The sequence below is a fragment of the Nicrophorus vespilloides genome, unplaced genomic scaffold, assembly GCF_001412225.1.
Source record: "Nicrophorus vespilloides isolate i.1.1-1 unplaced genomic scaffold, Nicve_v1.0, whole genome shotgun sequence".
Lineage (NCBI taxonomy): Eukaryota > Metazoa > Arthropoda > Insecta > Coleoptera > Silphidae > Nicrophorus > Nicrophorus vespilloides.
Window position 1 is genome coordinate 130,214 of NW_017098881.1, and position 26,064 is coordinate 156,277.

General features: G+C 29.9%; 2 protein-coding genes across 8 annotated transcripts in view; one reads left to right on the forward strand and one right to left on the reverse strand.

Annotated features, from left to right (window-relative positions):
- Positions 1-9,209, forward strand: part of LOC108563411 (collagen alpha-1(XVIII) chain) — a 74,014-nt gene extending 64,805 nt beyond the window's left edge. For 6 of the 7 annotated variants that reach the window (XM_017922080.1, XM_017922075.1, XM_017922076.1 and 3 more), the window contains 3 exons: positions 6,364-6,378; positions 6,442-6,989; positions 8,464-9,209. In XM_017922080.1, the coding sequence (XP_017777569.1) occupies positions 6,364-6,378; positions 6,442-6,989; positions 8,464-8,518 (618 nt within the window). In that variant the 3' untranslated portion in view covers positions 8,519-9,209. The remainder of the gene's footprint in view (positions 1-6,363; positions 6,379-6,441; positions 6,990-8,463) is intronic. The other variant, XM_017922077.1, reaches the window with a different exon arrangement.
- A 4,636-nt stretch (positions 9,210-13,845) lies between these two features.
- Positions 13,846-25,576, reverse strand: LOC108563409 (intraflagellar transport protein 172 homolog). Its single transcript, XM_017922073.1, has 15 exons — positions 25,442-25,576; positions 20,993-21,262; positions 20,375-20,827; positions 19,564-19,974; positions 19,166-19,515; positions 18,471-19,103; positions 17,914-18,239; positions 17,568-17,845; positions 17,189-17,458; positions 16,766-17,134; positions 15,883-16,711; positions 15,512-15,813; positions 14,577-14,778; positions 14,266-14,510; positions 13,846-14,194 (listed from the first exon to the last, which is right to left on the reverse strand). Exons 1-15 carry the CDS (start codon positions 25,568-25,570, stop codon positions 13,952-13,954), a joined length of 5,310 nt encoding a protein of 1,769 aa, XP_017777562.1. The 5' UTR covers positions 25,571-25,576; the 3' UTR covers positions 13,846-13,951.
- Between the last annotated feature and the right edge of the window lie 488 nt (positions 25,577-26,064).

Genomic DNA, 26,064 nt, shown 5'->3' on the forward strand with positions numbered 1-26,064 from the left:
AAAAATAATTATTATAAATTACATGTTTCTTCGCAGAAAGACTTTTCTTATTTAATACAGTATAAAATTTATAAATTAAGACAACCTAAAACAAATATTAATAATTAAATTTAAATTTTTGTTTCTTATGACTAGAATACAAAAATTTTACAAATAAATATGGCGCATTGATAAAGTTAAATGCGTTACCATCATTAGAGAGAAAGGATTGTCAAAATCCGCTGAATAGTTCGGGATTTTGATACTTTCGCAATTTTCAGAGTCGGTATTTTAATATTTTGAAATTGTATATTGTAACAATTATAGTAGCAATTATATCAACTTAAATAATAAATGTCAATTTTATACGAAAGCTTAGTTTCTTACTGTATAAACTGAAAGTATGTTAATAATATGTACACAATAGTCAATGGACAAAAAGGTTTCGTACATAAGAAGTAGATTTATTTCATGTTGTAAGGTTATTTTGGTTCAATTGATCATGATTTATAGCCTTTGCCAAAAAAAATATCCGAAATAAAGGTGGTGGGTTCAAAACTCCATTTCATAGTGGAGATCGATATGCACCGAATGGATGGGGATTATAAGACAGTTATCATTTAAAAAATAGTAATTATATAACTAATATAAATTTTAATATGTTATATACAAATATTATTGTTTTAATTTCATAATTAACAATAACTGTAAACGTTTGTATTCATAACTCAATTCACAATGCAGTTATTTGGGGAGTTGAAATTAAATAAATCACCCTGTATATTCAAACAAATCAATAGAGTATATAATTTAATTGTTGGTCAATAATTCTGATAGAACGTTCGCTCTGAAATCGTGGTTTGGTATAATTTGTTCTTTGTATAATTTATTAGCTAAATTTCATCAACAATTCATACTACTTTTCTCATTTAATGTTAATTAATTATTATTTAGTTCATTTATTTTTAATAAAAAATAATTTATCACAGCTCAATACCTATCCTCATCAAATAAAATCAATATGTATATGTACGTCATATTCAGCAATTATTGACATATGGAACATTAATTATTAAATGTTTTGTTGTTCTTTGCTTCGATTATATTTCAGTTTAGGTTAAAAAATACTTGTTAATGTTTTTGAGTTTATAAAACGTAAAATTAAATAAAAAATATTAAAAAATAGTATACAAGTTATCAATAATATAAATGATATTAGACGGACATTGTTAATCTTCTAAAATCAATAAGTATAAACATTAAAAAAATCAATAGATTTAATACATAAATATTAATCAAGAATTCCGTTAGAACTTTGATAATCAAACAGTTTGTGCATGTTAACAGCATTTACCATGTATATTTTATTATTTTCATTTATTTTATAATTTAACTAGACGGATTCAAACCTATGTATATTATGCTAATAAACAAATTTAAATTGATACATTGTGTAGGTACAAAAAAAACAGCAAAAAATACAACACATTTGAAGTTATTATATACAGGTATCCCCCGACTCACGAACTAGTTTAGTTTCGAAGGGTTGTTCGTAAGTCGGGGGAATTTTAAAAATATACTTATCTTACCACACTTTCTCATGGTTTTTACTTTTATATTAACTATTACTGACTGCATAAATTTGAAATAATTGATTCAAATCAACAAAGTACTTACTTACAAATAAATTTCAATGTAGACATCACAATTATTTAATAAAAACGACAAAAGAAACAAATTCAACAAAACAGATAGTATATATATATACCTGTAACAAGTTAGAGCTTTTAGAAGTTTGTTCGTAAGTCCGTGAGTTCGTAAGTCGGGGGATACCAGTATAGTAATATCTCATTTAGCATTTAGTACGCGTCCCTAGACGACACGGCATTAAATTAAGTCACGTTAACAGTAAATAAATTATGTATATATTAAAACATATAACTAAACATAGGATTTTAGACTTTGTGTAAACGAGTTCTTACTGTATTTAATAACATAATTTTCTACACTTCTGATGATTATATAATTTCAAAAGTCTCAATATTTTAAAGAAATAAATTACTTTATTGTATTCATTATCAATACTTGCAACTATTACAATTGTTCTCTTCATAATATTTTTCGTTAATAGAAGTTATTATTATTTTATATATTTATTTTATTTAAGAATTGTTATTGGCCCAATTTTGGACTTAATTATTCTCTCCAGTAAAGTTTAGCTGTTTTGACCAAAGTGGTAAATTTTTGTTAACACACATATAATAAATCAATGAGGATTAATTGGATAATTCGGAATGCTGAAATGCTCCGAAGATTTGCGTTGGTTGCATCATCAAGGGTACCATAGACAAAGATAAATAACTCTCATCGCGTGTTTGAGATGTGTCCCTTAGGTAAGCATCTTAAGGTATATAGACGTTGAGATGAGAATGAAACAGTTGCTAGTTATTTTAGGTTTGTCCTCCTTAGAAATTTATTATGGCCATTTATGCAGGACAGTTCCAACCTAATATATAATACATAGACGCATTAACGTATGCATGTTTTCAACCGTATAATGAAACCTCGTCCATTATAAATAAACCCCAAACTGTTGGAGATCAGCGCACAATTATATATTATTTGTAACCATTCTTAAATACAATGCATAACATGATTATAAAATAACATAAAATAAATACAAACATATTATAGAACTTGTATATCACGAATGGAACATACATTTTATAATAAATAACTTCTATTGAGTAATGAGGCTCAAATTCAATCTTCAGTATTCTCGTACTACGAGAGGTCACAGCTTGTGCTCTTATGCACGAGAGTGTTTGGAGGATTGTACATAGGATTGACAGGGTGTCGGAGTTTAATGAGAGCTCTCGAGGATAACCTCTTGGCCGTCTCTAATTAAATAACATATATCGCTTATGATAATTATACATCATCAAAGTCATTTCAAGTATTTACTTTTCCCTAGCATATATTGATATTTTCAGTCCATGTAATTGATATTGCATTTTGTTCAGCACGTATTATGTTACATATAAAAAAATAATCCATTGATATATTCGCTTGTTTTCACGGGATTATGTTTGTTATAATCCCAAAGCACACTTGAACTGTCTCGAAGTATTGAATATTTTATTGCGGCGTTTACTCTGGAGATCGTGAGAAAAATATTTTACATTATTAACGTATTTTTATTATGCAATACGTTTTAAATAAATTATAAGACTTGCTTGTATAGTTTTTTTTATTTACTTTTGTAGTAATCTGTGCAAAGTTTTTACAATTAGGAAAAGTCGAAAAGAATTTATCGTAGCTATTTGCAATAATTTCGAAGCAATAAATTGCTATTATTAAATTATATTTTATGAAATTAGGTAAGAACTAATATCATGAAATCAATAGATTTAAATAGAAGCGAAACTTATAATGATTTATCAGTGTGAATATGAAATAACTGTTTAATACACTTCGAACTTTTACAATTTTTATAAGATTTCAATTAATCTTATAATTTCTTCTTGATAATAAGTAAAACAAAATAAAATATTAAACATCTAAATTAAATTAAGAAATAAATTATAATTTAGTTTTCATTTCATTATTATAATTAATATAAATTAACTTTATCTTCTTTGAATTGACTACACTTTCAGAGAGTATAATCACCAAATTCTGAAGATTATTTTTACCTATAGAATTTCTAACCTGTTGGTAAAATTAACGATATCTTACTGAACACATCTCTGGCAATGCTTTAGAAATTGAAAGAAATATACGCTTGGAAAGTTTAAATCCAGAAGGATTTAGGTCCAAATTAGTTATAATAATAGAAATAATCACTAGATTTTAAAAATCTAAAATTTGAAGAGGTTTTTTTTATAAAAATTGGATAATATTCACCCTGATTGAATAAACTATTGTAGTTTATAAAATTGTATATATTAAAAAAAAAATGTTTAATTATTTATTAAATTAAATCAATAATTCAATTATTGTAAATTAATTATATTTCAATTTATTACAGACATTTAGAATTAATTTATGAATTATTTACACGTAAATATATTATTTGTTGTTTATTTTTGAGTGAAATAATGATTCTATCTAATTTTATAGACTATAAACACGAACATAACTATAAAGAAAACAATAAATTATAATATTTCTAAACCTTATTTTTTTTAAATATATTGATAGGCTGGCCAAAGGGCTAACGACCGAGGTCTTTTCGCCCGGGAACATAAATTTAAATATGGAATAATAACAGTATTATAATAATAATATACAAATATACAAATGAAAAACAGAACAATGAGGGAAAAAAAGCAGCGGAGTAGGAACAAGTGTGTATTAATCGAGGGACATTAGGTATTGGAATAGGGATAATGTATTTTTTTTATTATGTCATAGATATTTAATTTACAATCTTATTCCTGCGAATACACTTGTCTTTTTCGTAAGCTTCCCAATGGATGTTTTTACTATGTTACTATGTTGGTTGGCTGCCGTCTTGTAGGTTAACTTCAGTATATTGATACTCTGCGATTCCACTATTCCCTCTGTATGTGTATCTGCTGCTATCCTTAACACTGTCATTGTCCATCGACTTGGCTGAACCTCATTCATTTGACTATTCATGAACGATGGCCCTATTGCTGCAAGCACCGAGAAGGCTCACAGAGGGCCTGGCTTGACCACGACTCGAATCGACGCCCACAAAATCATGGGCCCGACTTAACCATTCCGCTATTAGTACTATTTAAATAATTTAGATAAATGTCATCATTTTATCGTAAATATAATCAATCAGAAATATATATAAAAAAATAAATGAAATATGAACACATCACAATTTAATTGAATTGATTGAACAAATTATCTATTGAACATCTTTAGTTATGAATTATAGCAATTAAATATGTTCAATATGTTCAAGTAAAAAATCAAATGTTGAATAAAAAGTTTTCATGCTAAATTCTACTATTATTACTTTTTTTGTTCATTTATTGATGGTTTTGAATTACTTTATATACTATAAACACGAACACTAAAATATCCACAATTCAATTGCTTAGACCTTCAAGTATTAATATAATATGTATAATTTATATGAATCAAAAAAAAATGTAATCAAATAATAAACAATATATATAAATATACTATTTATATTAGAATTTATTGCAACTCTATTTTGAGTTATTCAATTATTAATTAAATACAGACCTGTATTTTCTTTTTTTTTAACTGCAATTATTTCTTTATTAAAACAAATCAATACATTCAGCAATTAATTGAATTAGTGGGAAATAAATTCTGTTTAAACAATCTTTATAAACCAGTCGTTCTATATTTGTAGTTTGTTACATAAATTAGAGATTAATTATATTCCAGAGTATAAACGCAAGAACATCTAATAAGAAAGAGTTAATCATTATTGATATATACCTATTACTAAAAATAAACATCAATCATTAACAACCCATTAAATAAAATCAATAAATACAGTGTATTTTTATACAAATCATTATTTTTTATTCAATAATCTAAGGATTGTTTAAAAAGATTTTATATTTTCTAAAATTAATTAAAATATATAAATATGTCTGTTGTTATTCATGTTATGCATAGATTTATATATCTCTTAGAAACACACAAATGAAAAATTTGTTAAAAGTTTTTGTTTATAAAGGCTTATTTTATGAACTAAAGAGATTTGTATGTTATTAATTACAATTTTAGTGTAGTATATAAACATGAAAACGAATTCTAAAAGATATTAACCAAAATTCCTGTTTATTTAATTAATTTTAGCGATTTGAATTAAAATGAAGTCTGGCTTATTAATTAAGGTTTGTTTCATTTGCTTGTATTCTGAATATTAGAAACGAGTTACTTTGAAACATAACATAACAGGAATATTTATAAGTACGTTTAAGCTTTGTGGGATATTGGAATATCCCCCTTAATTAAAAATAATCATATATTTTTATACTAAATGATCTTTAGTGTATTTGATTAAATGATTTCTAAGAATGATTATTCTTGTTTAAAGAGAGAACTATGTCTTTGATTTTGCAAATACATAACAATTATGAGAACTTTATAAACAATTTTGCACTATATTATACGAGATATTGTTTATATTAATTTATTTTTCTATGATCAATATTTCGTAAAGTCCATCAGATATTTGTTTGAAATGCTATAAATATGTTTTACATTGTTCATCTCATGTTAGGAATGAGTTTAAGAAAAAGGGTCTTTCTGCTAGAGAATGTAATTAATTTATACAAATAAAGAATGAAATAAAAAATAGGTCTGTGTAACTAACTAATACAATTTTCTTTTCTCCTTAATTCTGTGTTAAAATGCAAACAGTGGTATCCGAAAATGGTGAGAGAGTGGTAACCGAGTTTAGTATGCGGGATTTGTAAATTGTGCGGTCTGTAATTACAGCTGAGGATGGCGGCTCTGAACGAGGCTTACACTGGAGACGTGCACGGTGTGAGGGGCGCCGACTATGCCTGCTACAGAGAATCCAGACGCGCCGGACTCAGAGGAACCTTCAGGGCTTTCCTATCCTCACGTGTCCAGAACGTCGATTCCATCGTCAGACAGGCCGACCGAAAGCTGCCTGTTGCCAATCTACGAGGCGAGATACTATTCAATTCATGGATGGAGATGTTCAAAGGAGACGGAGCTCCGTTCCCTCATCCTCCGCGCATCTTCTCCTTCAGCGGGAAGAACGTGTTGACCGATCTCTCCTGGCCTAACAAAGCTACTTGGCATGGTGCCCTCGTCAATGGGGAGCGCGCCCTCGACACATCCTGCGACGCCTGGCACGCCGACTCTCGTGACAAAGTTGGTCTCGCAGGATCACTGCGCGGCCCCAGACTACTCGAGCAATCCTCCTATTCGTGTGATAAGAAACTCGTCCTGCTGTGCATTGAAGCCACCAGCGAGATATCCCCGCAGAGAAGGAAACGCAGCGTTAATCCCGACAGGTAATAATCATCACCATCTTTACAATTTACATAATTATTACATAACAATAATAATTAATTAATTTCAAATTAATAATCATTATAATACAAACTGATATAAGAGGTACATTATAATCTAGATTTTAATATATAATCGGAGTAAATTAACTGACAGCTACAATTACATTTATTTGGTATCCCTTATACTATCTTTGTCTTTAAATTTTTAGAAGACTTTTCAATCAATTTCCAACTGTGCCATAATATGTGTCTTCAAACAACAGATTTAAACACAATAATTACCAAATATGATAGATTTACGGGGAAGTACTGTAGTTACTTGAAAAGGATCATTTTGTCGGTTTGTTTCTTATTTTTAATAATTAATTAATTAATTTTATTTCATAAATTAATTTTTCAATACACAAAAAACGTAGTAATGATAAAGAAAAACTGAAATGATAGAGTGGTATTTTTGACCGTGACAATTTGATCATTACAACAAAAACAAATATTTAATTGCATTCATGATTTCTGATCAACAAATATCTGAACATTTTATTAACAAAAAAATATTTAATGTAATCTGTAATATTTTGATCTGGGACATTAATTATTACTGTTGAAGTTTAGAAACTATTTTTTCATCTAAAGTTTTTATATGTTCAGAATGTTGTAATCATATCGGCGGTTCTCAACATATGGGTTGCGAAATAACATGTGTCAAACTGGTAAAAAGACTGCAAGCAAGATGTCACAGTACATCTACAAACAAATATGTTGGGTCGCACAAGCTGAGAAACGCTGATATATATTATGAAGCTGATACATCATAAAAGAAAATACTAATATTATTTATGTAATACGAAATATTCAAAAGGCCCTAGGTATTCATTAAATTATCATATAAATCTCCAAAATAGTCGAATCAAATATCTAAATAAAAAAATATTTTGTTAATTCGTTGGATTTTTATATTATATAACATATTCTATATAATATTTTCAATAAATATTAGTTTCAAAATATACTAGAAGTTTGAAATAGTTCGTATAATTTATTTAATTTATAATTACCGTAATAAAATATTCTTTTTTAAAAATCGTCACATACATATTTACTACTCAATGTTAATATGGATGATGTAAGTTATTTAATATGAAAGTTATAATAATTCAAATCACAAATATTTCCTAACTGCTCCCACAATACTCGAATAATAAATCATATTACCTTCGAAGATCTGAATGGTGAGCAAATTTCTAGTCTAACAGCTGTTCTCCAAATCCTCAAATAAGAGAAATTAATTAATGTCCAACTTGATCCTCCTTAATACCATTGAATGTTGTAACAAAATGTGTACCGCACTCATTATACAACTACTGAGTTATATCAATGCAATATATCTTTAACTAATAAATAAAATGGAAACATGGAGAAGCTATATTTGTAATTGGAAATTCTTAATTAATAGATGTGATTCATTTAATTTCAGCGAGGACTTCTATACTGAAGAGGAGTACCAGCAGCTCCTAAGTGCCATCGTCTAAAGCGAATTGAAGAGAGAAGATGAAACCAAAATTATTTTTTTATTAATTTTATTTCCTTTTTTTGTACATATATGATATACATTAATTAATTTATACTCTCGACGCGCCCTTACATTTATTATTTCTTAAGTTCTTCTATACTTTAATGCTATAACTAATGTGTGTTTTTTTATTGTAAAAATTAATTTGCGTTCTATTCTAGTTATCGGATTTAGCCGCTTTCACCCTTAGGTAAAAAGAAAGTGAGAGAGATAAGGGTCGTGTGTTTTACGTGTGCGCATTTCTTGAGTTTCGTTGCAAAGGGGGTGAAACCTTGTAAAACCAATTTGCTCAATAAGTCAATATTTTATAAATTATCCAGCCGCGTTTTACCTTTTGCGTGACCGGGGTTTTCTACCCTCACCCGTTAATTAAACGGAATACACCATATCTCTTTATACATATGAATACATCCTTCATATTCGTGTAACTATGCCCCTTGTTTTACTAAATGTTATTCTACTTAATATATATGGAAAATTACTGAATGGATTGGTGAATATACTTGTTCGATGTGCGTATGATAGAACCGTCCCATTTGGACGCGCTTCTCGATGTCATTCATATCTACATTGTGTTTTATATACCCATGTTTTTTTTTCTAACTCTTCTATTTCATTTTTAATATACTACCGATCCCGATGTAAATGTATTATTGAATGTCCACGAATACTATAATTATATAAACAAAAAAATATGAATATATACTAACAAGATGATGATATAAAACTAATTATAAATAAATATAAATATATATATTATATGGAAGCAGTGTATATCAGATCTGCATTTATTGTGCATGTGCTTTTTTTTCTCGATAGGACTACAGATATGTAGTTTTTTCTTTTTTTGTTAACTATTTGTTATTTATGTTAATAAAATGTCCATACAAGAAACCACATCTCAAACATCGACTTTTTCTTTCCTTATTAAGATATGCAAAGCAGCCGGATTGAACCTCTGGATTGAATTACTCGCAGGTTTGTATGCTACACTATATACAGGGTGATTCATGTACATTTCTTATTTACTTATGGTAACGCCGCATTTTATATTCAAAACAGTATTTTAGTAACAAAAAAATAAATTTCATGTAAATATTTTTTCATGAAAACATAGAAAAATCAAAACTAATGACTTTTTTTCTAAATCATCAACTTCTTATTTTAGTACATTAAAATGAATATTAGAAGGAAGGACTGTAATGTGATTACTCATGTTACATATTTCTGATTAGGTTTTCAACGTTAATTATATAATTATTGAATTAAACTTATTTTTAATTGATATTTGTATTTAATCATTACTCACTTGAGCATTTCTTAGATAATAAAACTTAATCTATTTTGACCTGTCATTGACTATGTTATCCTACCTCAAGTGAAACTAATCTATCTTAACTCTTTCTAACATCAGTATACTTTTAATCAGAATTTCTCATCTTCTCTATTATATTTGTTTTTAATTAAGCTCAGACTCAATTATCAAGAGTTTTTATCCAGTTTCTGGCTTTGACACTTGGCGACAGACGTCATTTCGCGACCTATATGTTAAGAAACACTGCTTTAGACTGCCCAATTTTATATTTATCAACTATTAAAGTAACTATGTGTTTTTTCATTTCAATAAAAAAAATGCGTTTAATGGAGTTTACAGTTACAGTTACTTTAAACAAATGTTTATAAAATATTTAACTAACAAATTTAATTAGATGCAAAAAGTCTGCATACTACTCATTTTTTTAAACTATCCAAATTTACTCTCTAAACATAATTCAAATGCACCTGAACTCTTTAAACAGTTGCAAATATAAAAAAAAATATACTGAATTTTAAGATGATTTAAATATCTATGTTTTTACTGAAAACTAAAATAGATTAAATAACTCTAGGATATTACATCTTTGTCGGCAGAATTACGAAATTAGATCCATTAGAGAAGAGGAGCATTCAAGTGATAGAAATGATAGGAATTGAAACGCCGCTAACATTCGTCAAAATCAATAACGAATTATAAAAGATAACCGGAACGATTAGAGAGCTTTGTGATTCAATTAGTAAAGCTAGATTATTTCAACTGTAAACTGATTAATTGATCTAAAAAAAACCGGACTAATCGAGAACTTTAAATATGCATAAAAGTCAACAGAGACAAATTAAAATTTAGTTTATTTTGAAATTTGGAAACCGTACTATACTGAATCCGCACTGATTGAAACCGCATTATGCGATGTTATTAACAATTTAGAAAAAAAAGACTGTATTGATCTAAATATATACGTATTTCGTACTTCATCTTTCTATTCCAGCAATTCGTTTCTATAATCTATTAGTCTATTAGTCCTAATGCTAATCAAATACTATTAAAAATTCACGTTGCTTAACTTTCATGAAATTTTTATTCATGCATTAATGCATAATTCTGTGAATATTTTCATATAATTAGAAACATTCATCTAGAAGCATTCAATTGTAGAAGGAAATATGTGGTTATTTTAATTCGTATAGTTTGCTGTTTGAAACCGTGATCGTGTAATAGTTTTTCTGTGTATAAAACACTAGACATTTATTTTATCCCATGCATTATTTACGAGTTGAATCCATAAACAGGATAAAAGTATAAACAACGTATTTAGTTGAAACCTAGTCACCAAAAAAATACACTTGATATAAACCCGTGCGCTTAGATAAATCCTTTTAAAGCTTTAGTAGAAAAGTAATTGTGATCCGTTTTTTTTCAATATTTATGTTTATCATAACCTCTGTGTAATCGATTTGATTCCACTGCGTATTGTAACTATAAAGACTTGATCGGAAATTTGAAGAACACAGCACGTATATTTAGATGTGGGATAATGCACGATAATCGGATCAGCTTCTGATCATTTCCACTTATCTAGCCTAAACACGGGTTTGTTCTTGTTTACGGCCAAATTGAATCGATGGGAGACCTAATCAAATTTGCATAGACTCGAGGGCGGAAGTAATTGTTATTGTCTTTTATTTTATTTTTTGTCGTCAACGTAAAATAAATTTGCTGTGCACGTATCCATAATTGCTTTCTGCATTGGGTGTATTGAGACCGTTCATCAAGGTACATTACCTCTCATCGCGTAGGGCAGTCATCTTCAGACCAATCGATAAACAACAGTAGGGCTTAGCTTGTTTCTTGTCTTCTAGGATGGAAGTTATACTGTGGCTCATAATATTTTACATGAACTCTCTTAAGTGTTGTTAAAGTTTCGGAGCTGAAGAAAGTTTTTCAAGTAATAAATTAATTTCATAACCCACAGCGTAATTTATTTCTTGTGTATTTATTTTTATTTTTTTGTTATTTGACTTAATTGAAAAATAATAACTCTGTATGACAATGTGAAATTTAGTAATTAAAAACTCATTTTGGAAATTGAACAATAATGTTTAACAATTATGTTTATATTATAATTGATTTATTTTTTTAACTCAAGGTTTTGAAGTAATTAACAAAAGGAAACTGTGCACATTAAAAATCTCTATAATAAAGCTTTTTATTGATGGAATAATCTATTTCTATATTTCATTGGTTCTTGGTGGTTCTTAAATCTAATTAAAATGATCCAATACTTTTAACAAAAATGTTTCTTTTTTGATATCTTTATAATCAAAAAAGAAACGTTACTAATTTATTTTGATTATATTGTGTCAAAAAATATGATGATTCCTAAAAATGAAGAAATATACTAAAATTATCTACGAGCAATTAATTGTTTTTATTGAATACAAAGTTGCTTTTTTTCAAACGAATTTAATCTGAATCCAATATAATTGAAGTCTACAAATGTAATTACAAAATACTAAAAAAATGATTATGATTATAAACAAATTTAATTATAAATCTCTAACAGTCTAAACAAAATTAAAATAAAACGTTTTTTTTTAATTAATGATATTTTTGTTTTGGTTTTTGTATAATTTTTCTAGGTTTCTTCATTATTGTATGTTAATGGAAACTAAAAAATTTATAAATATAATGTATTTATTTATACATGTTTACAAATCATGCCTTTATTTCCAGTCTGCAATCCCTGCGGTATTTGTCAGAGACGGCGCCAAGGGAAATACCGATGCTGTTTCATTATCCTGTTTTCTTCAATTGCGTATCATAATATTTTCTTTATTTTTAGCATAAATTTGTATTTTCTTCTTACAATCTGTTTTACATTTTTAATTGGATTTTATGTTTCATCGTTTTTGCAATTTTTTTTTTCATTCACAATAAATATATAATTACTATTTATATTTTAGTATTTATTTAGTATACAGTATATAATTCTATAATATAAATACAAAACGTGCATTTTTTTTACTCTAAACTTATAGTATTTTAATATTATTGTTTTTAATATTTTATTTAACATTAGATAAATAGGAAGTTTTATGTATATTTTGTATTTGCTACGTTTTATTTAGTATTATTTGATATATGAATTTGTGGAAATAAATATTAATTTCATAATTGTCCACGTTTATATATTACATTATAGTTTTAGAAAAATGGACATTAACAGTGTTAATATTATTTGTATGGTAATATTTCTATTAATATAGAAATGTTAGTTAATGCCCATAAATACGATTATTTACTTTTGGAATATATAATTTGTCCATTTGATTCGTCCTAATGGGAGTAAATGCAATAATTAATTTGTAATGTAATGTAATGAAGGTGATGTTAGTATTCGAGGCAATTTATCATTTAATTCCATTTGCAGACTGAACCGGACAACTCCCGACGTTATCCACATTATGACGGTCGGATGCAAGGAATACGATGTTAAATAAAGCAGACCCTCTGTACCTGCATCTGCGGAGATCAGTTCCTGCTGCTTGAAAATACGTCCACCTCCAATTCGCTTTAATTAAAAGTTTTACTTTAACCATTCCCTTTTTCGTTCGACTATACAATTTCTACATCATTATTTGATAATGAACAAAACATTATATACACTTTGTTTTTATTAGAATGTTGAGAGTATCTCAACTTTGAAACCCTTCAAATATGTGTACGTTAGAATTGTTAATATTATTGAAATGATGAAATAATCCTAAATTATTTATAGATTTAAATTGTACTTTTTGGTTCATTAAGGTAAATGCATGTTAGTATAAATATATTTAATCCTCGACGTGTCAATTTTAATTAATATTTAATTAAATGAAATCCTTCAGGAATAGGAAGCAACAAATCTAATTAGAATGCATTGGCCATAGTTCCGCTACGGACGTGTAACGGAGTTTCCAGTTCTCGGGATTAATGAAGTGTGTGGTGGTAGTTGTAACCTTTTGGGAAAGATCGATTCAACATTTTATTTACTACAAAAAAATAAATCATCCCACGGATATAAATTACAACATTTCAATCCAACAAAGTGCTGTTTCCGCACCACTGCTGAATGAAGGTGATGGCATCCGAGATATTGGTTTCCGGATACATTTTAGCAGCCATCGTCAGCTTCGACCACATATCCTTATTAGCTGTGTAATTTGAATTCATAAAGGAGACGGCCGGATTCTTCACAGGATAACCGGATACGATGCACGGGCTTTGGCCCGCCTCCAAGCTGGATTCGTAAAGCCTCCTCTCATCCATCGGCAGATTCTGCAATACCGGAAACAAACAATCAGATCAGACCATGTGCACTCGCACATTGTTTCCGAGTTGGTTGTTACCTGATCAACTTTCTGATCCATGCTGATTGCCAAAACCCATTCCCTAATGCGATCATGCTCGTCGGTTTCGTCGTGCAAGAACATCTCTTCGGGGATCGGGACATTGGATGGGAAGTCCGTCTGACCCAGATCCGTGTGATCAATGAGCTGGTTCTCGCCATCTTCGATGGCCTCGCATATGTCCAAATAATGGTTTAAAAACACGAACGCTTCAGAATTTCGACCTTCCTCCCTCAGATCGATACCTGTAATAATTACATGTCCGATATTAACGAGTTGTGTAAATCGTGTCGACTCTCTCGACGCATTACCCGCTTCGTAGAAAGCCTTATCCGCTGGAATTATGTCCGTGTACCGGAGGAGAGCTACGGAAATCTTCATCCCGATGTTTTTCAGCACCTGCACCTGCCGGCAAACGCATCTCAACCCGTAATAATGCGAAATCAATAGAACCGTTTGGAAATGGATCTTGATTTTCATATCAATATTTGGAGCTACTTCAATTCCGTTCACCTAAAAAATGTTTCAAATTCTCAATTATGTAATATTAAAATATATCTGAATAAATGAACATTGTACATCCATTATATTTATTAAGAAAAAAATATATATATGTGCATGTATAGTATAAATAAATATTATTATATTAAAAAGTATAAACTTTAGAGTAAAATTGTGTTATTGTATTAATTGTATTATATTAATGAGCAAATATTAATTTATATATTAAAATGAATACTACGAACAAATATAAGTTGAAAACACATTTTTAGGTGTAAAGTTCGCTGTAGGAGAAATACACTTTACTATACGTAAAGTTATATAATTAAAAGATCTTGTGGAATCTCACGGAGAATAATTAAGTGAGTAGCACCTTCAGCAGTTGATCCTACCAAACCAAAGGCAATTTAACGAGCTTTAATGAGTGGGATAGTATTAGTGCTAGTACCTAGAATTCCCATCCAAAAGGGCGTTTATTGATAAACTTATGCTGTTTAATCAAACGGAAAAGCCTACCCTGTTGATATTTATAGTTATGACCACTCAAATAATGTAAATTTAGTGTTTCACACCCTTTTATGCTGCTTTCTTAATATTTGAGCTTTATTACCTAATTAGCCTATTTATATTATTTAAAGTTTACAGTAATATTAATTATCTGTTATTATTTTAGTAATAAATGGGCAAACATAGACAAATGTCCAAGGAACCTGTCTATTTTCATTTAGAACAAACAGTTGCTTACCAATTCTAGAAGCATTTGCCTAAGCTGTACCCACGTGTTGTAGTGATCTGGACCAGAAATGTTGGGCATTGAGAAGATATTGGCCGCAATCCGATTGTAAATATTGAAATTTTGTGGCGTCGGCGGCGCGCTGTGTGATAAAAATAAACTGAGTGCTTCGAGGGTAAATCCATCCCTCAACAATTGTGAGGCATACTGAGCCACGTATTTGTACAGTACGACACCCCCAAAAGTTTTTGCCTTCTCGATACACCTCACCCACTGACCTTGTTCTGCTAGCAAATCCAAAGCCCCCATAATATCTGTAACACATCAAACAAATACAAAGTTTTACATGTTTTATAATAAATACGTATGCTATGGTATATTACCAACATCGGCCAATTGTTCTATATTCCCTTCTTTAGTTAATCTATCTTTATATTTGCCTTCGATGTAATTCATCAAAGAAGGATCCAATTCTTTCGCGATTTTCTTCGCATTCTTCCAATCTTCAATTATGATAAAGCAATCAACGGCGTCTTTCACCAAATCAGCGCTGATGAACAGTTGAGCGGCAGAGCTGTATTCTCCCATATCTCTCAATCTAGGTGCTAATATTTTGATGATATCTTCACTTTCACCACCAAATAGGAACTTGTTAACCATATCGGCCGCCCTTAGCATAGCTCTAGTAACTATTTCAGGTTCAGTTATATCAGTGCTAACTTGCAGCAAGCATTCAATAGCTTGCTTATGTTGCCCAGCCAAAGCCAATTCATTCGCTTTAGACAATATAGATTCCATTGTAATATTACTATCGGTATTATGTTGCTTAGTTTTATTATTATATTCAGTTTGAAGTGCAGGGAGCAGATTTGGTAAATATTCTTTACAGACGCGTAAAGCATCCAACCACATCTCGTTCGATTTATAATTCTGAACGATCAATTCAGGAGCTTGAGCTCTCAACAGCAATGACTCAAACTCTGAAAAGTTCTTTTGAGCAAACGATTGTACTGCCTGCGTTTTCAACACTTCTAAAACAGCTTCAGGAACGTGAGTTTCAGCTACTCTAATTGCGCTTTGCCAATCACTTGCATGAGTGTACATCATTACTGCCTCTTTCGGTTTTCCTGCTAATATAAATTCGGTTTCAGCTTCATTAAACTTTCCATCATCTTCTAGAGACATAGCATAGTTATAATGTACTTCGTTTTTCTGTAAACTATAACGTATTAGTTTTAATTATTGATTAATAAGTATATTTAATACCTTCGATGGTAGATTTTTACAAAGTTGGAACGCAAAATCGTATTGGTAAGTTTCACATGCGTAATCTACACCAGATTCTAGAATACCAAATTTTGTGAGAAGTTTGATAGCTGAGTCTATTGGTAAAGTGCGGGCCCAAAGGAATGCTACTTGGTTAGCAGCTACAGTTCCACCGTTCTGTTTTGCTACTCTGTAAGCTTCTTCCCACATATTTAAAGTTCTATACATGTTCATGGCTGCTTTCCATTCTCCAACAGCTAAGTAGTGAATTTCTGCTGCCCGGTGCTTGCCTTGAGATTCCATCTGTTGTGCTAAATGCATGTGGGTGGTTGGTAACAAATCCGGATGATACAATTCCACCAATCGAATCTTCAAATAAAATGTATATCAATTATTGTATTAGTAAACTGAATTAATGATTACCATATTATCGTATTGTTCGTTGCGTTTGTACATGGTTATTGCTAAATCAGGAGAGTCAACGGCCAAGTATAACTTTTCAGCCTCTCGGAATTTTCCTTCAGTTTCCAATTTTTCAGCTTGCTTCATGTACATATCACCCACTTCATCTTTATCCAAATACTGTGAAGCTATTAAATGAGCTTTTTCCCATTGACCGCTGTTATTGTACATATCTACTGCTTCTTTATATAATTTTGCTTTCATATACATATTTTCGGCGGTAGTAAAGTCCTAAATAAAAAAGAAAATATATTTTATATAATTACTTTTAAAAATTGTTAATTATTATTAACAATTATATTGTTTGCAAATAATATAATTGAAAATTAAAATATATTACTTTTGTGTCTGCGAGATGTTGGCCAATAATGGAGTAGTACTTGTTCAGGCTTTCGTGTTCCTCGACGACCTGAATGATGTGTATCGCCTTTTTCCATTGTCTAGCAATGATGGCGGCGTCCAATGCTTTCAGGCTGCATCCAGCCTCGATATAATGGCTAATAGCAGCATCCGTTTGTTTACTTTCCACGAGATAATCTCCCCATTCTTCCTCTAAAGTAATTACCTGATCCGGACTTATCACCCTCGCCAAATCAACAGCTTTATTCCAAACTTTTCCTAAAGCACCGCACGTAGTCGCATTCAGCACATTCATGTTATAAAATCTCCAGTATGAAACAATTTACCTTTTCTATAACACTCCATCGCTATATCCGGTTTATCGTACTTCACGTAAATCTCAGCGGCCGGCTCGTAAAGTTCCTGTTTGATGAGCTTCTTCAAAACGCTGCTCACCAGATTATGATCCTCCATTAAATCCGAATGAGATAGCAGTAAATTGGCTACTTTTACTAAACGGTTCGATTTCATATACATCGCCAACGCTCTATCATAATCCCCATCCGATTCTAAACTTTGACCAGCTTTTTCAAATTGACCCGTCTTCAACAGCAAACTCATGTATTCGTCTCGTAACTCCTGAAGTTTATTATATCCTCTCTTTTGTGCAATCCTATAAAAAGTTTTAATAGTTTTATAATATTTACGCCAAAAATGCAGTAAGTCGCTATAAAACTAGAATTGTTTGTAGACACTAGTACTTCAAACATTCATTATCATTATAGATATAATACAAGTAATTGTATAAATAAAATTCAATATCTGCCAAGTTACTTGTTAAATTAGCCAAAAATTTAATTTAATAAATAGATACGTTGTCAAATATGTAGTATTTTCAGCTTACCTAATAGCATCTTCCCATTTATGAAGTTTCTTGTACATATTGAGAGCAGCTTCCAAATCTCCCTGCTCTAAGTAAATATTTTCAGCAGTTTCCAGATCGCCATTAATAACGGACAACTTAGCCCAAACATTTTGATCGTAGTCCTCGCCGTTCTCCATTTCATCATTTATATTCTGAATGCAGAAGACCTTCGAAATATTCCCTAAAGCCGCGTAGCAACGATCAATCAAATTGAGATTATGTTGCTTTATAGCAATGTTAGTCAAGTTGCACCACATTGCCTCGGCCTCAGCGGACGTCCCTATAGATTCCAAGAAGAGAACGGCCCTTCCGTAATCGTTGTCATGGATCGCGGTACCAAACTCGACCAGTCCCTCATCCAGATCAAAAGTTAAACTCGCGTTTCCATCGATCGAGCAAACTTCCGTCTTCCCATTATACCGAACGATATCCACAACTTCACCTTTAACATTTAGAATCGTTGGTCTCTCCGGCAGATCGATATTATACCAAACGGCCAAAGTTGTGCCAGACTGTGCAATCGCAACATCGCTACTCTCGACCCATTGCACGAAGGTCACGTCGCTATAAATGCACGCCTTACTCCCACTTGTTACGTCGACCAGCAACAACCTGAAATTATTTGGAAAAGAAAAAATAACGAATCTTTGAATTAATATTATCGTCTTCAGCACCTCTGCTTGATATCCCTGAAGAGAAGCTTATGACACGTTTCGTTCAGCTCGAGCCAATCAATTTTCGATTCGTGGTTAATCTGTGAGATGCCCACGTTATAAACCAGATCGATAATGCAAATAGTTTTCAAATCCAGCAGATAGGCCAGCTTTTTGTTATCCGAGGTTGCTGTGCGCTCGTTCAAACGCACGCTGATTAAATGAGGATTCGCGAATTCCGTTCGAACCGAAGCCAGGACCTCGTTACATCCGTACTCTATTAGACTCAGCTCACCCGCATTAAACACCAAACACGCCGACTGATTTTCAAAATAGAACTTCTCATTTTTACCTGAATTATTCCACGAAACCTAAAAAAGTATTTCAATACAAATAACAATAATATCTATAATACTCACTTCACTCATTAAATTCCTTATTATATCAGCTACTAATAGAGTTCCTCTTGTCCTGGCAACAATGAAATTATCTCTGCCCATTACTTTCAGATCTTCGATTTCTTTGCCGTAATCAGACTTCAAGACTAAACTCTTGCTTTCATCTTCGAGGCTTCTAACCAACACCTGACTGGGACCAACGTAAGTTATCTCCAACTTATCTTTCCACACAGTCCTCTTTAGGACGGATTCGAAGAGGAAAACACAACCATTGTAAGAACCACAAGCCAACTTCGAGCCATCATTCTTCCACGATAATGCCGTAACTGAGTACATGTTTTCAATTGTCTTTGTAGGCGATTCTTCCCAAACGGAAACGGCAGGATTCCAAGCAAAAACTCGCAATTTGTCATAACTCCCAATTGAAACCGCCTAAAAATATTATTATAATTAAGTAAGTTAATGTATTGTTATTGAACCAACATCGAAATAGCTTTGAAGGAAGTAATTTTTATATATATGAAAAAAGTAATAATTAACTTAACTTAATCAATGCTATTATCTTCGCAACAATAAACTTCAAGAATTGTTACAACATAACATTGATATTCAAGCAAATATAGTTTTTGGTATAAAAGATTATTAGCACTTTATCTTGTATCTAATTGAAAGTTAATCAGGGAATTGCTGTATTTCAAGTATTATGTAGTTCTCAGGACTAATATAGCAGTATTTGTGAAGCTAATACAAAATGTCAATTATTAAGTAGGTAGTAGTTGAATTAAGGTAAGTGGTAAAGGATTTTAATTCATCCATTAAATTTGAATGTTACCTGTCCGCTGGGGCTAGAACAGGCAGCAGTAAATTCAAATTCGCTTTGATCTTTTGTGTAATCGAACTGTTTGACGATTCTCCCGCTGTTGTTATAAACTACAATCCTCTTATCGCATCCGGCCGCGAATACGAAGTTCTGTACCCAAGCAAGGGCGTAAGGTGGAACGGAGTGCGTGAGGATCCTCCCTTGGGGCTCGTCCTCCTCGTTCCTCTCGGTTACGAAAAACCTGATAACCGAACAATCCACGTGTCCGGAGATGAAACCGGTTCCAATGGAATTAGGAACCAGCGAGACCACTAAGCTTTCGCTTCCATACAGAGTGTGCGATTTATTAGATTTGGGCTGCAAGGCTCGAACTTTACCATCCAGGAGGCCGCAGATAATCGGACCGGTTGATAACCATACGATGGTAGTGACCGGCGATGGCTGCGGGAATTTGTTGCAAATCGCCTGGAAAATACTTTAGCTTTTTACGAGGCCCTAAAACTTCTTTCTTACTTTTTTTTTTGTTCATCTGTTTCTTTTCTCTTCCACTTCCCCCGTACTTTCTTTGTTTTTTTTTCAGTTCAGTTTATTTTTACTTCCCACCCTCTGTTCTATCTCTGTTTTTATCACCTTCTTTTCGCCCCAGTTTTCACCGATTTTATAAACGTAGACGATGTTGTCGCTCTGCGCGACGGCCAGTTTTATAGAGTCGGGGCTGAAGGCGAGCCCTTTAATAACGTACGATTTCTTTCCCGCTTCCGAGTCAGCTGGCTTCGTCGAAAACCTGTCGCGTCTTTCACCCTCATCGTCGAACAGAATCACTTGTCGCTCCGAAGTTGCGACAGCTAGCTTCTTATTATTTGAAGACCAGACCAACGAAACAATCTTATATTCGCCTTCCTACAAAATAGCAAAAAACAAAACAAATTTTTAAAATACTCATATTTCAATTAACTAAAAACACAGTTGTAATCAATCAAATCACTCTTAAAGAATAGGAACAAGTAAATGACAATACATTACATAATTGATAAAGCATAACATATAACGTAAAATGAGTTATTACAATTAATTTAACTATTATACAGTTAGCTATTCAACACTGGTCCCGTTTTTTTGTTGTAAATTATGTATACTGTAATTTATAAAATTAATATATTCAACATACAGCTAAATTATTTCATCAAATTAAATATTACTATATATTAATAATTTCAAAAAAAATACCAAACTAAAACTGTACATTTTTTTAACATGACAATTTATAAGTAGCTACTTTTTTTCCTATACATAACTATAACAAAATATTAAGACCTCGTTTAGTGCTTTCTCGATTAACGCTGATTCGATATAAAGCAATTTTATTTAGCGCTTGTCATCTAGGAATGCATCCTAAGCTCTAAATACAATCTTACTGTACAAGAAGTATGAAAACCAAACATATAAAGATATAAATTATGGAAGAGGATTTTTATTCATGATTAACTGAAATTATATTTTTAATCATCAAATTAATTTATATTTGCTTGTTTTAGTATATGAAAACCATTATATTGACATTATGGAGTCGATCTGTTATGCTGTCAAAATGAGCAATGTAAATATTTGCCATCTGCTATTTACCGTTTTTTTGAATATTTATTTTTGCGGCGAAAGATATAAATGAATTTCATTTTTACTGAATATCTGCTTATACTCTGATGGCTATCAAACGTGATTATAAATAAACAACTTTGATTTATTGACTAAAATATTTAAAATCACGTTTATTAATAATTGGTTATTTATACTGATGCACGTAAAACATTAAATTATTTTTTATAATAACATATTTCTTGTCGATCTGTGTAACATCTATACGAACGTATTTACATTCAGATGCGCAATTGATTGCGTAACCAAATATATAATGTAGATATGATTGTTGCATAATTATATGTTGAAACTAATCAATATCTCAATGTGTAGTGTTAAGTATTGGTATTAATTATGTATAATCTATATTTCCGCCGTACCCACGAATCCGTGGGCGCCAGTTCGAATCCTGGTCAAACCAGGCCCTTTGTGAGCCCTCTCGGTGCTTGCAAGACCATCGTTCATCACAGATGGACCGTACAATGAATGTGGTTCAGCCAAGTCGACAAATGTCTACTGCCATTAGATTTAATTAATATTTGCAGGAATAAGATTGTAAATTAAATATACTATGACATAATAATTTTTTTTTATACAAAACAAAGAAAGTAAACAAAAATAAAATAAATCTATCAGAATACTTTAAGTTATAACTATTATAATACTATACCATTTATTATAGACCTTACTATAGAATTTTTGTATAACATTTTTTTTAAATTGAGCAAATTCAATATATTTCTCAAAAAATAGAATAGTAAAAAAAATTGAAACTTTTAATCTTTATATAGAATATGTTCTTATTATAGTGTTGAACATTAAAATTACTGAATACAAGAACATTCGTACAAAAATTACTAATTAGACAATAATAATGTTATTAATATTAAATAATAGTTAAGGTGGATGCGCAAGGTCACAAATTTGTAAACTTATTGATTAAATGGAATATGAAAATGCTTTCCTAATCATTTGAATAATTAAAACTATAAATTTACTCAGTAAATTACTAGCAAAGTTTCAATGTTTAATTATTAATTAGAATCGCATTAATGCTCATAAAATTATGTATTATATTTCATGTGTTTAATTAACCAATTAATACTAACATTCGGTATTAAAGAGAAAACATATTCTCGTAACTATAAAATTGTTTAAAGAAATTAATATATAATTCATTAAAACTAAATAAATAAAACAATTTTGGGGCAGAATTTATGGTCAATTTGTATCAAGTGACTGTTTTGAAATTATATATATTTATTTTGTTCTTTTTATTTCTTTATATGTTTTTTTGTACGACTGATGTAATAAACATTATTATTATTAATACAATTTTATGGATTTCTGTAATAATGATAAACATGATAAAAATGATTTTTTTTGTATGAACATTTATAAATAATTTTGTGTACTTATATATTTTAAATTTATTTTTCATTTAAGTTTGTTTTGAAATTTTTAAACTGAACTATAAAAAATCCGAACTGTTCGAAGCCGCACTATGCGAGTTATTGTTATATATTTTGTATCGACTAAAAATGTAAACTTGAACATTCTTAAGAAAACAATATTAATGAAAATGTTTTCCCAACAATTTTAATAATTTAATCTATAAATTTATGTAGCAAATTACTATCAAAGTTTAAATGTTTAATTATTAATTAACGCTCATAATATTATAATTTCATGTTTAATTAACCAATTAACACTAAAAATGTAAACTTGAACATTCTTAATTAAAAAATTTTAATGAAAATATTTTCCCTATAATTTGAATAATTTAATCTAAAAATTTACGTAGGAAATTAACACTTAAATTCAGTTTTAAAGAGAAAACATATTCTCGCAACTATTAAATTGTTTAAAGGAATTAATATATAATTCAATAAAACTAAATAAAAAATACTATTTTATGGGTTTCTGTAATAACGATAAACATGATTTTTTATTTATGATCATTTAAAAATTCATTTTTAAGTATGCTTTGAAATTTTCAAACTAGTCTATAAAGTATTCGAAGCCGCACTATGCGAGTTATTGCTATATAAAAAAAATCCTTAAATTAGGAAAATTTATTGTTTCAATAAAATAAGTTGTTTAACTTCTATGGCATTTATTTTTAAATAAAGTTAGATCGTCCTTATAACCATTTGTAGATTATTTATTTAGTTTTCTTTTGTAAATTTTCGTATAGAAATAAAATTAGTTATTTATTTTTTAATTTCTTACTTAACTTATGTGAACAAATCACTAATTTATTACAAAATGTATATGAAAATTATACGCATTTTAATGCAACTGTAATAATACAAAAATAATTAAAAAAATAACATGTTTTATTTGTTGTTCTTTAAGAAAGAAGGAAATAAGTGCGATAAAAGTGGAAAATAAACCTACAGGAATTTTTCAATAGAAATATTTTCTAAATATAGATTCAATAGAATTGGTGAGTAATACGGTAATTTTAAATAGAAACGTATTTATAGTGCATTAAGTGCAGTGCAGGAAACGAAAATGCGGGTATATACTTTTTTTAAATACCAGAGAGAATACGCAATAAAAATATGCAAAATTGTTTCAGTATTTAAAATACTTTATGGATAAATAAATACATATATTTTTTGTTAACTACGTATAATAATATAAATGAAATGTATGTAGGTTGACATCCATTATGTAGTTGACATATTTCTCTGTACAAATTAGTATAAAATTCCATTAGAAAGAATAATTTATTTAAGATATTCATTTCCAATGAACTATAATGAGGGAAACCTCCTAACTGAAATAACATATTACAGTCAAACCTTCTATATTGCAATTAATTGCTATGACGCAATATAGAAATTGCGTTATAGGAAAGTAAGAATTAGTACAATTCATATCGTGTAAATTTGAAACTTCATTCTAATTCTTTACACAAATCTAGTTCCCTCTTCACATGATTCAAAATAAAGTTGTCAACTCATTTATAATCCAAATTTTTGTCAACATATGTATTTGAGTAAGATGTATCAATTAATTCCATCAATTCCTCCTGGGAGACTGTCGCAATTTTTGCTCCGCGTTATATGAAAACCGCATTATAGGAATGTTGAATGTACTAATAATTTATTTCATTAATTATAAGTAAATTGAGTTTAAACCAATTGTAATATCGATAAAATAATTTTCTGTAATTTATGCATGACGTATGCCACGTTGACAGTTTATTACACCAACTAATATGAATAGTGCACATAAATATATTATTATGTAAGTTATAAATTTTACAGTAATGATAAGAATTAATTCATATAATTGTGAATATATCTATTATGTAATTTATGTAAAACGTTTCCTTACGGGTACGAATTTTGTAAATATATGTTTACAAAAAAAGAAGTATAAAACAAACAGCAAAACAAAACATAAAGTAAACTTATGGATTAAAGTAATTACCTGTGCTTCTAAAATGTTCTGCAAATATTTTAACTGCATCTCGAAACGTGGGTTTGTTGTTGTCACTCGTGAAAGAACATTCGAGTACAAGTGAGGTTCTGTTTGTATCGTTGATGGCACGGTTACCATGGAGAATGCGTTACATACAATGTGCCGATGCACGCAACAATTTTCAAATTAAATTGTTTGCCGGAATAAATTAATCGAAAATAATGGCGGATAGAGAGAAAAAAGTATTTCGTACAAAAGCTGCGGACGGTAAAAGTTGAAATCAATTAATTGATGATTCAATTAAAATACCCACAATTGACATTGTTCATTTAAATTCAATTAGGTATTTAATTATAACCGAAAGATGCATTCGATTTACCGTGTTCGGATTATTTCCGCATTGCACACACACACCGCTCACACAACAATGTAGTTTTGTAATTGAGTAATTAAGGAAAATAACTAATTACGTTTTTCAATTACCTTTCGAAAATAATTATACGAATTTAATTGATAAATTCAATTATTTATTCAAGATTTTAATTGATGTATTTACTAAATGATGTTTACTCATTACATAATAAAAATGTTGTAATAATTAGTAAAAAAAAACATTTATGTGTTCCGTCATG